Below are 16338 nucleotides of genomic sequence, written 5' to 3' on the forward strand. Positions count from 1 at the left end.
TTCTCCAGTGTGATTTAAATTCTCACTTGATGGTCCACTTAATGTAAATGAAGTAAGTGTACAGTGAAATGAAACCGCAATCTCAGGGTATCACTTTGCTTCACAGGCCTCCGTTAGGGAACATTTCCAGGCACACAGTTGTTAAGTGTAGCTTGATTTTTTGCTTGTCAAGTGATCAAAATAATTGTTGAAAAACACAAAACAAACTCCAAGTAAAACATAACCCTCCTACAGGTTGCAGTTCCGTTCACAATCATCAAATCTATCCTAGAAATGCCTTGAAATGTGCCTCCAATCGGGAGGAGAACAAGCCTTACAAGCTTTATGGTGGGTAGTGATGCCTGCTACCATATCAGGAATGCACAGATTTTAGAGATGAGAGAAGCTGAAAGAACCTTTAAATTCAGTTAATCACTTCAAGGGCAACAAGCTTTAAGGCTGGATAAGATGTTTTCTTTGGTGACACAGAGGTTGCCAAAGCCTTGAAAGCTAGCTTTCTCATCATCCCAGTGACAAATGACAGTCTCATCACTCAGTGTCCTTCACCAGTGAGGGGGCTCTTCTGTTAGCAAATGCCTACAATGGAGATTATATATATATTTTTTAAATAAATTTATTTATTTATTTTTGGCTGCGTTGGGTCTTCGTTGCTGTGCACGGGCTTTTCTCTAGTTGCAGTGAGAGGGGGCTACTCTTCGTTGTGGTGCGTGGGCTTGTCATTGCTGTGGCTCCTCTCGTTGCGGAGCATGGGCTTTAGGTGCGCGGCTTCAGTAGTTGTGGCATGTGGGCTCAGTAGTTGTGGCTCGCGGGCTCTAGAGCACAGGCTCAGTAGTTGTGGTGCAAGGGCTTAGTTGCTCCGTGGCACGTGGGATCTTCCTGGACCAGGGCTCGAACCCGTGTCCCCTGCATTGGCAGGTGGATTCTTAACCACTGTGCCACCAGAGAAGTCCTGGAGATTATATTTTTAAAGGAAAGAGCTGATGAGGCATTCAGCTTAATTTATTTGTAACGTTTAAAATTATTTCCTTGTATTCTTCTAGTTTAATTGACATTTTTTTCAAACCACTGTTTCATTATGTGGTGAGATAGAAGAAGAGGAGGTAAAAAATTTTTCATGTTTTTATGGTAATCAATTACTCTTAGCTCTCTGTTTTAATTGGCTCTCCTAACATTTTCCTATTGCTTTTTTACCCTGTACACTTCCTTTAGATTCAACTTTCCATTAACCTTTTAAGCCCAACTCCTTATTCACTTGACTGATCTTGGGAAGTAGCCATGTGGATAGAGCAGAGGCCCAGGCTGTCTGTGATGACGGTGTCTCCCAGTCCTGCTGTGTGTGTGCATCCTCCACACACCTGGCGCAGATCCTGATTAGGAGCACAGTGTGCTGGTGTCACAGGTGCTGCCTCTCTCAGGGTCTGGCAGTGACTTGTCAGGGTTAGGGCCTGAAGATGCTGTGAGAAGCCTTCTTTGAAACTCCAGAGAAGGTTCCTATTCATTTGTGTTATTGAGACAAAGGCAGATTTTGTGAGGCTTTCTCATCTTTTGACAAATATTCATATGAATTAATTGGTTAAATAACTAGAGTTTTCAGTCTTTCTACGCACTCTATACCAAAGGACAGCAAACTCTGGCCAAAGGACCAAAACCTCTTGCTGCTTCTTAATAACGTGATGTTGGCGCACAGCCACATCCATTTCTTTATGTATCAACTGTGGCTGCTTTTCACACTGTATGGAACGGCAGGGCTGAATAGTTGTGACAGAGACATACGGCAAGAAAACCTAAAATATTGACTTTGTGGGCTTCTAAGAAGTTTGCTGACCCTGCACCAGACTAAAAGAATCTATCATTTTGTTTTCTTTAGAGAAGTAATGGATACATATGGGGATGGAGGGCAATATCACAAAGTCCAAATAGTATAATAAAATAAAAAGTCTCCCCTGCACCATTTTTTAAAGTTGAAGTATAGTTGATTTACAATGTAGTGTTAGTTTCAGGTGTACAGCAAAGTGATTTGGTGCTCTGTGTGTGTGTATGTGTGTGTGTGTGTGTATATGTGTATACACACACACACACATATACTTTTTCAGTTTCTTTTCCATTATAGTTTATTACAAGATATTAAATATAATTCCCTGTTGTTTATCTATTTTATATATAGCAGTTTGTTTCTGCTAATCCAAAACTCCTAATTTATCCCTTCCCCCCACTTCCCCCTTTGGTAACCACAGTTTGTTTTCTATGTCTGTGAGTCTGTTTCTGTTTTATAAATAAGTTCATTTGTATCATTTTTTTTTTAGATTCCACATATAAGTGATGTCATATGGTATTTGTCTTTCTCTGTCTGACTTACTTCACTTAGTATGATCATCTCTAGGTCCATCTGTGTTGCTGCAAGTGGCATTGTAGCTTTAAAAACTTCTCTTAAAACATGTGTCTCTTGATTTGTCAACTTTAGGTAATATTGTGTCCTCTCGTTGAAGATGAGGCTGTTAACATAGTTAATCTTCCTTTGGTTTCCACTGCCCTCTCCTCTCCCCATTTTTGCTGGCTCTTTTATTACGTTTACACTGCAAATTATAATGGGCTATGATTTGTCTCCCAGTTGGTGATAAAAACAGAAGAATGAACATTTATAATATTATGAATATTAGATACTATTTAACCATTAGCATGAACCTGAAGAGAAGGAAATATAATCCTAGGATTAACACTTTGCTTCTTAAAGGAGAACCTTGTAAGCATTCAAATCCAAAGGGTTTGTTTTCTTTTAGCCTCTTATAAGTCATGGTCTGCTGCTTCTGCTTCTTATTTTCCCTGTCATTGTCTTAGATTCCATTTACATTTTCCTGGAGTAACTCCTCGAGTAATTTTCTTTTTCATATAGCACATGTGGGCAGTAAACTTTGAGTTCTTATGTGCTCTCCAAATGTCTGCTTTTGTCCTCGAGGGTTAGCTCTGTTTGTTCATCTTGGTCATGGCATTTGTGGTCCTCAGCTTTGTGACACTGTCTGGTGGTTGGGGTGGTGAGATGAAGAGCTGCTGCGGCTTCCTTCTGCCAGCGTGGGTGTGCTGATCTGTTCCTCGGAAGGGCTCCCTGTGCTAGGAGATTCTATCAATACATGAGGAGAGTCCCTGGGAGGTTCATGAGCTGGGAACAGACTGGCCACCCAGGGATTTGACTGACCTCACTCTGAGTCTGAAGAACTTGAGTGTCTGCCATCCTGGGCAGCAGTACCCCTCCTTGTTTGGCTTTCTTTTTTGGTAGGGGGGATTGTTGGGATTTTTGACCTGTGAGTCTATTAATTGTGGAAAAAGCACATAACATACAATCTACCATCTTAACCATTTTTAAGTGTACAGTACAGTAGTGTTAACAATATGCACATTGTTGTTCAGCAGATCTCTAGAGCTTTCTTATCTTGCAAAACTGAAACTCTCTACCTTCTTTTTAAATGGCTGAATAATATTCCCCCATATGTATATGCCACAATTTCTTTATCCATTCATCCACTCATGGACTAGGTTGCTTCTACTTCTTGGCTATTGTGAGTAAGTGCTGCAGTGAACATGGGTATGCAAATATCTCTTAAACATCCTATTTTCTTTTCTTTCTTTCCTTTTTTTTTTTGGAATATATACCCAGAAGTGGGATTGCTGTATCATATTGTAATTCTATTTTTAGCTTCCATACTGTTTTCTGTAGCAGCTGCCTAATTACTTTGGCTAGAATTTCCAGTAAGAGAGGTCATCCTTGCCTGTTCATGATCTTAGAGGAAAAGCTTTGAGCTCTTCACCATTGAGTGTGTTGTTAGCTATGGGCTTTTCATATATGGGCTTTATTATGTTGAGGTACTTTCCTTATTTTCTTCTTGTTGATTGTATTTATCATGAAAGGAAGTTGAATTTTGTCAAATGCTTTTTCTTCGTTGATTGAAATGATCATGTTTTTTTCTTCATTCTGTTAATGTGTTATATAACATTGATTCCTTTTCATATGTTGTACCATCCTTGCATTCCAGAAATAAAAACTACTTGGCTATGGTGTATAATCCTTTCAGTGTGCTGCTGAATTCACTTTGCTAGCATTTTGTTGAGGATTTTGGCATCAATATTCATCAGGGATATTGGTCTGTAGTTTTCTTTTCTTGTAGTAAGTTTGTCTGGTTTGGGTATTAAAGTAATGCTGACTTCAGAGAATGAAATGAATTTGGAAGTGCTCCCTTATCTTCAATATTTTGTGGGGAGAGTTTGAGAAGGATTGGTGTTAATTTCTCTTTATATATTTGGTAGAATTCTCAAGTGAGGACATCTGGTTCTGGGCTTTCTGCTAGGAGATTTTTTATTACTGATTAATCTTCTTACTAGTTCTGTATCTATTCAGACTTTTTATTTGTTCATGATTCAGTCTTTGTAGTTCGTATGTTTTTAGAAGTTTATCCGTTTTTTTTCTAGGTTATCCAATTTGTTGGCATATGATTGTTCATAGTAGTCTCTTACAATCCTTATTATTTCTGGCATCAGTTATAATGTCTACCCTTTCATTTCTGATTTTTGTTATTTGAGCCTTTTTTTTTCTTTTTTAGTCAAGCTAAGAGTTTGTTGATTTGTTGGTCTTCAAAAAAACCAACTCTTAGTTTCATTGATTTTTTTTCTATTGCTTTTTGTTTTCTAATTCATTTATTTCCGCTCTAATCTTTTTTTTAATCAATTTATTTATTTTATTTATTTATTTTTGGCTGTGTTGAGTCTTCATTGCTGCATGCAGCCTTTCTCTAGTTGCGGCGAGTGGGGACTGCTCTTTGTTGTAGTGCGCGGGCTTCTCATTGCAGTGGCTTCTCTTGTTGCAGAGCACGGTCTCTAGGCACACAGGCTTCAGTAGTTGTGGCATGCGGCTCAGAAATTGTGGCTTGCGGGCTCTAGAGTGTGGGCTCAGTAGTTGTGGCACACAGGCTTAGTTGCTCTGCAGCATGTGGGATCTTCCCAGACCAGGGATGTCCCCTGCATTGACAGGTGGATCCTTAACCACTGCACCACCAGGGAAGTCCCTCTACTCTTTATTATTTCCTTCCTTCTGATAACTTTGGGTTTAGTTTGTTCTTCTTTTTCTAGTCCCTTGAGATATAAAGTGGGTTGCTGATTTGAGATATGTCTTCCTTTTTAATGAAGGCGTTTAAGACAATAACTTTCCCTCTTAGTTCTGCTTTTGCTGAATCCCGTAAGTGTCGGTATATTGTGTTTTCATTTTCATTTATGTCAAAAATTTTCTAATTTCCCTTTTGATTTCTTCTTTGGTCCATTGGTTGTTGAAGAGTTTGTTGTTTAATTTTCACTTATTTAATTTTTCAGTTTTCATTTTGCTGTTGATTTCTAGTCTCATTCCATTGTTGTCTAAAAAGATAATTGATATGATTGCAATGTTCTTAAATTTGTTAAGATGTGTTTTGTAGCCTAATAGGTGATCTATCCTAGAGAATATTTCATGTGTGCTTTAGAAGAATGTGCATTCTGCTCTTGTTGAGTGGAGAATTCTGTCCATGTCTGTTATGTACAGTTGATCTATAGTGTTCTTCAAGTCCTCTATTTCCTTATTGATCTTCTGTGTGGCTGCTCTATCCATTATTGAGAGTGGGGTATTTAACTCTCCTACTGTTATTGCATTATTGTCTACTTTTTCCTTCAGTTCCGTCAATTTTTGCTTCATATATGTGGGTACTCCAATGTTAACAATATATAATTATTGGTGGTGAATTGACCCTTTGTCATTGTATAATGCGCTTGTCTCTTATCTCAGTCTTTTAAAGTCTATTTTGTCTGATACAAGATCGCCACTTCTGCTTCCTTTCTTTTTATTTTTTGGTTACCATTTGCATGTAATATCTTTTTCTGTCCTTTCACTTTTATCCTGCATGTGTTCTTACATCTAAAGTGAGTCTCTTATAGATAGCATTTAGTTGGATCTTGTTTTTTGGGGGTTGTTTTTTTTTTTTTTTTGCGGTACGCGGGCCTCTCACTGTTGTGGCCTCTCCCGTTGCGGAGCACAGGCTCCAGACGCGGAGGCTCAGCGACCATGGCTCACGGGCCCAGCCGCTCCGCGGCATGTGGGATCTTCCCGGGCCGGGTCACGAACCCGTGTCCCCTGCATTGGCAGGCAGACTCTCAACCACTGTGCCAGGGAAGTCCTGGATCTTATTTTTTTAATCCACTCAGCTTCTCATGTCTTTTGATCAGTGAATATAATCTATTTACATTTAAAGTAACTACTGGTAGTAACAAAATTATTATTGCAATTTTATTCATTTTTTCTGTATATCTTATAGTTATTTTGTCCTTTGCCTCTCTTGATGTACTCCTTTGTGTTTTTTTTCGTAGTGACTTGTTTTTGATTTCTTTCTCATTTTTCTTTTATGTGTTTTCTATAGGTATTTCTTTGTGGTTATCATGGAGAGTACATAAAACATCTTATAGTATATATAGTAATCTATTTTAAAATAGTAGAAACTTCAGTCATGTACAAAATGTCTACTCTTTTACATCTCCCCTCCAATTTGTTATTGATGTCACAAATTACACAATTTTATAGTTATAGTTATTTTTATGAATTTATCCTTTAAATTCTATACCAGAATGAAAAGTGATATACGCACCACCATTACTGTGTACTGTATTTGTCTATTTATTTACCTTCACCAGAAAGCTTTATAATTTTATATGCTTTTGTGTTGTTGTCCGGCATTCTTTCCTTTCAGCTTAATGGCCTCCCTTTAATATTTCTTGTAAGGCAGATGTGGTGGTGATGAATTCCCTTAGCTTTTGTTTATCTGGAAAGGTCTTTATTTCTCTTTCATTTTTGAAGGACAGTTTTGCTGGATATAGTATTCTTGGTTGGCAGGGTTTTTCTTTTAGCCCTTTGAATGTATCATCTTACTCCCTTCTGGCCTATATTTTTTTCTGCTAAGAACTCTTCTCATAATCTTACGGTAGCTCCCTTGTACATGATGTGACACAGTCTTGCTACTTTCAAGATTCTCTCTTTGTCCTTTGATGGTTTGATTACAGTGTATCTCAGTATGGGGTTCTTTGGGTTCATCTGAGTTGGAGTCTTTTGAGTTTCTTGAATTTGGATGTCCAATTCATTCCTCACATTTGGGAAGGTTTGGACCGTTATTTCTTCAAATAAGCTCTCTCCCTCTTTCTCTCTCTTCTCTTTCTGAGATTCCCATAACGCATATATTGGTAATACTTGCTGATGTCATTAAGTATCTTGAGCTTTCTTCGTCTTTCTTGATTCGTTTTTCTTTTTGCTCTTCTGACTCAGTAATTTCAGGTGACCTGTCTTAGAGTTCAAGGATTCTTTCTTTTGCTTGAACAAGTTTGATGCTGAACCCATATAGTGAACTTCTCAATTCAGTTATTGCATTCTTCGGTTCCAGAATTTGTTTAGTTCTTTTTTTTTTTTTTATAGTTTCTATCTTTTTGTTGGTATTTTCATTTTGTTCACACATCATTTTCCTGATTTCGGTTACTTGTCTGTGTTCTCTTATAATTCACTGAGCTTCTTTAAGATGATTGTTTTGCATTCTTTGTCATGTACTTCGTAGATTTCTGTTTCTTTAGGGTCTTTTTTTGAGATTTATTACTGTCCTTTATTGTGTCATATTTCTGTTTGTTAGTGTTCCTTGTTATTTTTTTGCTGAGATTTGGGCATTTGAAAAAACAGCCATCTCTCCCAGTCTTCACAAACTAGCTTCATACAGGCAAAGACCTCCATCAGTCAGCCCAGCTAGAGATTCTGGGAATGTCTCAAACATTCTGGAGATGTGTCTTTTCTAGGCTTGTGCATGTATTTTCCCAAGTAGGGAAGTCTGCTGGCTTCTTTTTTAGGAGTTTGTGATCTCTTCCTCCCTCTGGTCTCTGTCTTCAGTACTGCAGGTTCTCTGGTATTTCAGCAATCTCTCCTTTGTTTTTATTGGCCCCCCAGGCATCCACAGTATGCAGGATCCTCTCCAGTGCCCTGAGTCTAATGAGACAGAAACCAGTTCCTAGGGAAGTCCCTTGAAAAGATGGAACGTACATTGAAAGTATGTTACACGTCTCTATTCACAAGTTGGGTGTTTTCTCCCAGTTGTGCTGAGCTGTGCCAGCTTGGAGGAAAGGTTATCATAGGTGAAATCCAACAGCTTTTCTTACTCACTCATTCTAAAGCAGCTGTTTTTAGCTTTGTGCTTCCCTAGAGCACTGTAGCTTCTTAGCTGTTTTCTGAAGTTCTCATGAAGGCTTTTTGGACTGTATGTTGTTCTTAAGTCAGTGTCTCTGTGGGGGAACAAGGTTTGGGACTTCCTATCCTGTCATACAGTTGACATCACTCTGGTCTCCAAGTCTTTAAATAAGAGTCTGGTACGACCTTAGGCTCAGCTTCTCTCTTGGGCCTGGCAACCCCACACAAGGAACTCTCCCAGAAGATCACATGCTTTCTTTAAAGGGCAGTTTTTCGGCTTTAGTGCAAGAGTAGAACTTGCAGTCAGTCTGTTACAAGGTGGCATGAGAAAGGGCTTCCTGTGGCCCCAGCTTTTCTGAAGGTAGTTCTTTAATGTGTTCACTTTGGTGCTGACTCCCTGCCCCAATCCTTTCCTTTTGTGGGGTTGAATCTGACATCTTCTTCTGAGGCTCCTTTGGCAGGACCTGCCTTTGTCTCAGGAGACTTGAGCAGCACTTTCTACTCCATAAGTTCTATATTCAGAAGTTCTGGAAAATTCTCTTGTTTTCCAGTCTTGTTCTTTTTAGACTATATTTCTGTCATTTCAGGGGACCCTGGGGAGGTAGAAGTACATGTGCATGCTTGATCTACCATCTTAAAATGAAAATCCCTGATTTTTTTTTCCTTAAGAGCCTAATTCCATAATTTTTTTCAATCTCAGCTTCATTAATCATTTCTTATTAATTGGTATTTCACATTTCGTTTGTCCGATAATCAGCAGAGGATGCTTTTGTGAAGGACTTTTCTTTCATTCAGTGAGCTCTGAATGGAAAGAGGTAATGTGGCAGACCTACCACTGTAGAAATCAAATTAACTTTTCAGAATTCCATGAATTCAACTCTAATTTGCATATCCTATTTCAGAAGAGACAGGGTTGGGGACACACTGCTACAAACACAGCTGCTACTGTTGATCGTCTCATGAATTTTCTAGTTTTTTAAAATAAAAGGGTTCCTCTCACTCTCTGTGCACCTGGCACGAGACTCCCAAGAGTCTGACAGCCGTGCAGTGACCACAGGTGAGCGACTCACTGATGGTGGAGTGGGCAGTACTTTACCGCTGGCACCAGAAAACACGTAGCTTCTGAGTGTCAGTTTTCTCTGGTCCCGTTCTTTTTCCCTTTCCCAACCAAGACACCCTATAATCATTACCTGAACTATATTGTCATGGGTAGCCACCTTCTTCGTATTTATTAGTTTAAAAATTCTGCCCATCTCCCCACCCCACCCCTCACTGTTTCTCTTCTCCTTTACTTTGTTTAGGATAAATTTTGTGAGTTTCACTCTAAAGGAAGATCGTTGGTGAAGAATCACAATCATGGCCCATAAAATGTCTTCTCTTTTCATAAAGAGGCTATGAAAAGCCAACCCAGCTATTCATTTTGAGTGTGTTTTTCTTCAAATCTGAGCACATTTGTATTTTATCTTAGGCTTTCTCTTATTTATGAAAACAAGTAAAAATAGCTAAAATTCTTTTCACAATTTTTTTCCTCTGTTCAGTTAGTGTAAAGTAGTTCCCAGCCTTGAAACAGATTTTCTGTATGAAAAATATAAGCGAGATTTTAAAAATTAATCTTTTGAAGCACGGTGCTATAAATGTTATTTAGGTTTCTAGGCTAGACTACAAAAGCTTATTTAAATCCATCATGATGCTCAACTTGAATTCTGGATCCTGGGTACAAGAACCCACTAAGAAGAAAGAGGGGGGTAATGTGTCCCTTCCTGATCATTCAGACAATGTTGGTTCCTCTGCTTCTCTTTACCCCTCTTCCTTGAAGCTGCTACCCTGTGTTGCCTTCCCCGCCCCACTCCCAAGGTCTCAAGGTTACTGGGGAGGGGGAGTACAGAGAGAGAGTGTTTGCTAACGCCAGCTAATTAATTAACAGGTATCTGTGAATAGTGATGCTTCTTAACCCTGCCAGAATATTTTCCCTTTTTAAAGATGGTGTGTGTTACGCCACATAAACCTAAAATTGGTGAAACTTCTGAGAGTGTAGCAAAGTGGGGGGAAAAAATCAGTGTGACGAGGTTTTGATAGGTAAGGTGGGAGAAGGCCACCACTGAAGCTGTCTGGCCCTGCATCCTTGTGCTCAGTCATTTGCAGAATGTGTGATTGCTTTTGCCAGCTTCTTGGACTCCCGATTAAAAGCCAGACTCTCTGAGCTGCAGTTTGTTTGGTCTGGGTCTGTTTACTGGGCATGTGGGCAGTGGTGGCCAGGTGGGTTAGGAGCCTGCCAGGGCACGTGTAGTTCGTTTTTTAAATGAGTGGAATCCCTGCGTTCTTTTTCGCATAAGTGTTTTTTACCCCGTACAAAAGTAATGCATGTCTGTTAACGACTAAAGATAAAGAGGTTGCCCAAAGTGCTACCATCCAAACAAAATTTCATTGTGAAGATGTTGATATTTCTTCCAATCTAGTTAAGAAAGTTGGCATTTTTATTTTGTTCTCTGAGACACTTTTTTCTTTCTGCTGAAGATTACGATTATCTGTTTTGAGGAAAGGATATTTAATGATGATTTGCGATTAACTCTGTGAAAGAAAAGTGAGAACGCGATGTGTAATTCCCACCTCTCCTTCCTCATTTTTAAGTATTGAATTGCATATTCTAAGCAATAAATGTGTTTTAAAATTCTTAAGTCTCAAATTAGTGCCCTTAAATGCTTCTGTCCCTCGTGGTCAGCTCTCTCTCCTCGACAGGGACCACCTCAGACCCCCTGTTTCTGGCTAAGCCCCTCCCTGGCCCAGCAGCCTGGCTCTGTGCCTTGGAACTTCTTCCAGGAGCTTCACCTTTGGCCATTCTCTTGGTTCCATCCCCAAAGCATCTCAACATGTTTAGGACTTATACCTTTAAAGAACAAACACCTGGCCAGCACAGGTCTCTGTCCAGGTGCCCCCTCGTCCCTCACCCCTCCTTTGCAGGAAGACTCTCTGAACCCTGTGGTCGGCACCTCCCTCCTCCAGCCTTGCCTGCCAGTCCCTTCCCAGCCCACTGAGTCCTGCTTCTGCGACCACTCAGCCGAAGCCACTCCCACCAGGGTCACCAGAGGCCTCCGGGTGGACAAACCTATATGTTCTCCCTCAGGCTTCATGTACTTGACCCTCCGACACCCTCCTTGACTGGCTTCTTTCTCTCCCCTTTGCTTCTGAAACTCCAGAACCTCCTAGATTTCTGCCAGTTGCCACCTGCTGCTTATCAGGCTTCTTGCTGGCCCCTCTCCCTCGCTCATCATGCATGTTTCGGTTCCCCCACTTCCATCCTCTGCCATCGTCTTGCCATCTCGTCTTTCCTCTCTCTCACCACACAGCCTTGCAAATCTCGTCCACTCCCATGGCTTTATCTGCCACTTACACACATGCAGCAGTGACCCAAATCTGCCTCCTTGACTCCGCTACCGTACTGCGTGCTGGACGTGTCCACTTAGACACTCCACAGACATCTGAAAATCCACAGCCCGCGCAGACCCCTTCTCCCCTCTGGCCTGCCCCCCGTCCTGTGCTTCTCAGTTCAGTGCATGAGTCATGGCGGTCTGGCGAGTCTGCTGCTAACGAGCCCTCCAGTCACTCCTGGAGCTTCAGCCCCACTGCTCTAACGCACACTCAGGCCACCCTGCTCACTTGCCTGCACTTCCACACTCGTCTACGCCCCTTGCCACAGACAGAGAAATCTGATTGAGTCATTCCTGTGTACATGCTTTCAGCGCCTCCTCTGCTGCCTGTGTGCCCGGGCTCCTGGTTGCCTCTGCAGCCCCTCTCTTTTCAGCCCCCATCCCTTTGTCCGTTTGCCCTCTCTCTGGAAGCACTTCAGCCCCCTCTCCTTGCCTGGCTAACTCCTTCTCATCCATCATGTCTCTGTTCAAACTTATTTCTTCAGCAAGCCCTCTCTGACCTGCTGGTCCAAGCGCTCGTGGTCTCATGTGTGTACCCTGCCAGTAACACTCCCGCGTGGCGTTGTGATGGCCTGTCCTTACCCATCTCCCCACCTAGACTGTGCACCAGGACATCAGCGCTTTCGCTGCAGTGGCAAGCACAGCAGTCATGAATGGAGCAATGGACACAGGGCTACTGCCCTGCTGGCTTCTGGTGGCGTGGGAACCAGTGAAGAGTGCCGGCTCTGCAGCTTGCGGGGCTCTTCAAGGAGCGTGACCCTGGGGTTGTTACGTGGGACGTGAAAAGCTTGAAATAAGCAGGTCTACTAGGAACTTTTTTGCAAGTGTAGTTCCAAAGAAGATGATTTCTCTCCATATGGGCTTTTAAAAGCATTTATTATAGAATATTTGGGGGGAAGTAAAGCATAGAGAACCACTCATAAAAGCTCGTTGCTGCATAAGTGTTTTAACCATGTTAAAATGACTTCCTGTTTTAACTAAAACTGTCTAATGAATACCAACGTTTTTTCAATTCAAGAGAGCTTTATGAACATTTCCTATGGAAACTATGAGCACCGAGGTCTGTGGCAGCCTTGCGCAGTCACCCAGCAGCCAGTCCTGGTTCCCAAAGAAGAGTTGACACATCTTACAGGTCCCCTGTAAGGGCAGTGCTTGACAGGGTCTCCTTTCTCAATAATTCCTCCCGAGACTCCAGAGAAGAGAAAATGGGGACAGATTTGCTAAGAGAGATGGGATGGGGCCAGTGACCGGGTCACGGTGGGGCTCTGGCAACTTGAGGACACACAGTTTCTGAAAAATACGGATTTCTTTCCATTCACTAATTTGTTTATTTCTTGTCTAACAATTCTACTGAAGAGGTTAAGTCTTATATAAAGTGATATCTCAGTGCTCCAGTGGAATGAAATAATGACAGTATAGCTCTTTCTGAATTATTCATTTGTTCTTTGTTGATTATCTCCAGGTTCCTGTTAATTCAGTTCACTTAGTTCAGAATTATAACACATGATGTCATCTGTTTTCTCTTCTTGTTTTCACACTGTAGACACCTAATCAGTATCTTCCAGTGCCTGACTGCCCATCCCTGGTCCGCTCCAGATCTCCTGCTAATACCAGGCAGCGCCTGGCCTTCCCTGGGGTTCTGCCGGTTTTCAAGTTTTTGTATTGAATTATTGCTTGTTCCGGCACGATGCTGATTTCCTTCATTATCTCATGCTTCTCCCAGGAGATGTCCACATGTTATTTATCCTTTATCCCCCTTTTGAAAATATCACAGTAAGGAATTCACTTATTTTTTTTCAGCTGTCTTCCTTTTCTGTCAATAATTCAATGCAACGTTTCTTACAGCCTGTTCCATCTCCTTCACTGGTTTTCTTAATGCCTTTTAATTATTTCCTACCTTTAAAATGTATTATCCAGCCTTTAATATTTAGTAATTCGTGCTGTCATCAAAGAGGCAACTTTAAGGATCATTCAGCTTCCTGTGGGTCTTGATCCTGGGTCACAGGATGGAGGCAGAATTAGAGAAACATTGAGTCGAGGCTGTGCATCTGAGGAGCAGGCTTACCAGGGGAAGCAGTCCTGTTGGCTTATTTCTGCAGAGAAAGAAGCATAATTATAAACCTCATATTATTATGTTAGAAAACCTCTGTATGGTGTTGGTGTAGAAGGGAAATAAAATAGCCAGGTTCTAAGTTTCCCTTGTTATAAAGGGTACGTTTTACATAATATAAAGGATACACTCTACATTTCTGTATGCATTTCTGCCTCACAATATGTGGAGTCCGCAACACAAGGTAGCACCTTACAGTCGATCAACTCATCAATATTTATTGATTGTCATTTCATGAAAGAAACTGCACCAGACACTACTGGGGATGCAGAGGATACAAGGCACCAAAGGGCACATGCACGTTCCACGTAACTCAGCCTGAACTACAGCACAGGGGAGGATGTTGTTACACAAAGAGCAGCGTTTGGCTCTGCACACGTTGCACACTGAATACATTGGGGATTAAGACATGCATTAAAAAAAGCATTTGGTGGGAGACTTCTCAGAATAAACTTTATTTTTCACTGAGAGTAGCGTATGGTATCATTTTAAGGGAATAACTGATTTTAAAAGAATAAAGCAAAGTAAGTCCATAATTCTTGAATGGGCCACAGTGGGATGGATTAAATATAACTCATGGACCTGTTTGATCTGTGATACATCACAGGCCAGTAATTAGAAGTGACCCAAGATTAACGAGAAGGATCACGGTGTTGAGGTGCTAATTTGTCTCCTCGCCCACATGGTCTAATGTGTCCCTGTAACGTGTGCTCTTGTTTTCAGCACGCACTCCTGGCTTTGAAGTTCATCCTTGCATTTGCCATACCTGATAAGCCGCGGCATATCCAGATGAAACTGGCCAGATTGGAATTTGAATCTTTGGAGGCACTCAAGCAGCAGGTAAGGGCAACTGTCCTGAAAATAAAAATGTATTTCTTTAGCAAATGCCAGGAAACATAAGTCAGAGAACTCACTCTCAGCTTTTACTTCAGCCTTGAAGTTACCAGTTTAAATAAGTATAGAAGATTCCAGTTTTTTAATTTTTACTTATTTATCTTATTTTTGGCTGCGTTGGGTCTTCGTTGCTGTACGCGGGCTTTCTCGAATTGCGGCGAGCGGGGCCTACTCTTCGTTGCGGTGCGCGGGCTTCTCATTGCGGTGGCTTCTCTTGTTGTGGAGCACAGGTTCTAGGCGCGCATGCTTCAGTAGTTGTGGCACATGGGCTCAGTAGTTGTGGCTCATGGGCTCTAGAGCACAGGCTTAGTAGTTGTGGCTCACAGGCTTAGTTGCTCCGCAGCATGTGGGATCTTCCCACACCAGGGCTCGGACCTGTGTCCCCTGCATTGGCAGGCGGATTCTTAACCACTGTGCCACCAGGGAAGTCCCTCAGTTGTGTTTATTTTTTTTAATTTTTATTTCATATTGGAGTATAGTTGATTTACAATGTTGTTTGTTTTAGGTGTACAGCAACCTGATTCAGTTACACATATCCATATAGCTATTCTTTTTCAGATTCTTTTCCCATTTAGGTTATTACAGAATATTGAGCAGAGTTCTCTGTGCTATACAGTAGGTCCTTGTTGGTTATGTATTTTAAATATAGTAGTGTGTATGTGTCAATCCCCAAACTCCCAATTTATCCCTCCACCTACCTTTCCCCTTTGGTAACCATAAATTTGTTTTCTAAATCTGTGAGTCTGTTTCTGTTTTGTAAATAAGTTCATTTGTATCATTTTTTTTTTGGATTCTGCATATAAGTGAGATCATATCTTTGTCTTTCTCTGACTTACTTGACTTAGTATGATAATCTCCAGGTCCATGCATGTTGCTGCAAATGGCATTATTTAATTCTTTTAATTGCTGAGTGATATTCCATTGTATATATGGACCACATCTTCTTTATCCATTCATCTTTCAGTGGACATTTTGGTTGTTTCCATGTTTTGGCTATTGTAAATAGTGCTGCTATGAACACAGGAGTGTGTGTATCTTTTTTAAAAATTAATTAATTTTTGGCTGCATTAGGTCTTTGTTGCTGCGCGTGGGCTTTCTTTAGTTGTGGCGAGCGGGTGCTACTCTTCGTTGTGGTGCACAGGCTTCTCATTGCGGTGGCTGCTCTTGTTGCGGAGCACGGGCTCTAGGCGCGCGGGCTCAGTAGTTGTGGCACACAGGCTTAGTTGCTCTGCAGCATGTGGGATCTTCCCACACCAGGGCTTGAACCCGTGCCCCCTGCATTGGCAGGCAGATTCTTAACCACTGCGCCACCAGGGAAGCCCCTGTTTATAGGCTTTTTGCTGATGGCCATTCTGACCGGTATGAGGTGATATCTCGTTGTAGTTTTGATTTGCATTTCTCTAATAATTAGCGATGTTGAGCATCTTTTCATGTGTCTCTTGGCCATCTGTATGTCTTCTTTGGAGAAATGTCTATTTAGGTCTTCTGCCCATTTTTTGATTGGGTTGTTTGTCTTTTTAGAGAAGATTCCAGTTTAGGATGGCATAACAAAACCAAATTCCTAATAATATGAGCAACAAATAGGTTTAAAGAACTAACCTAAGCAAAACAAAAATATTCAAGCAATGTTAAATGAAGACTAGAGCTGGCATTCAGCAAAAGAACCAGACAGAGATTTCCAAGAATCT

At 41.2% G+C, this 16338-nt stretch overlaps 1 protein-coding gene across 2 annotated transcripts in view; it reads left to right on the forward strand.

The window, feature by feature from the left end:
• The window catches only part of ANO10 (anoctamin 10), a 228020-nt gene that overhangs the window by 155114 nt on the left and 56568 nt on the right, over positions 1-16338 (forward strand). For both annotated transcript variants that reach the window (XM_082664639.1, XM_082664640.1), the window contains exon 12: positions 14480-14596. In XM_082664639.1, coding sequence (XP_082520765.1) covers positions 14480-14596 — 117 coding nt within the window. The remainder of the gene's footprint in view (positions 1-14479; positions 14597-16338) is intronic.

This window comes from Grampus griseus, assembly GCF_964374135.1.
Source record: "Grampus griseus genome assembly, chromosome: 10".
Taxonomy (NCBI): domain Eukaryota; kingdom Metazoa; phylum Chordata; class Mammalia; order Artiodactyla; family Delphinidae; genus Grampus; species Grampus griseus.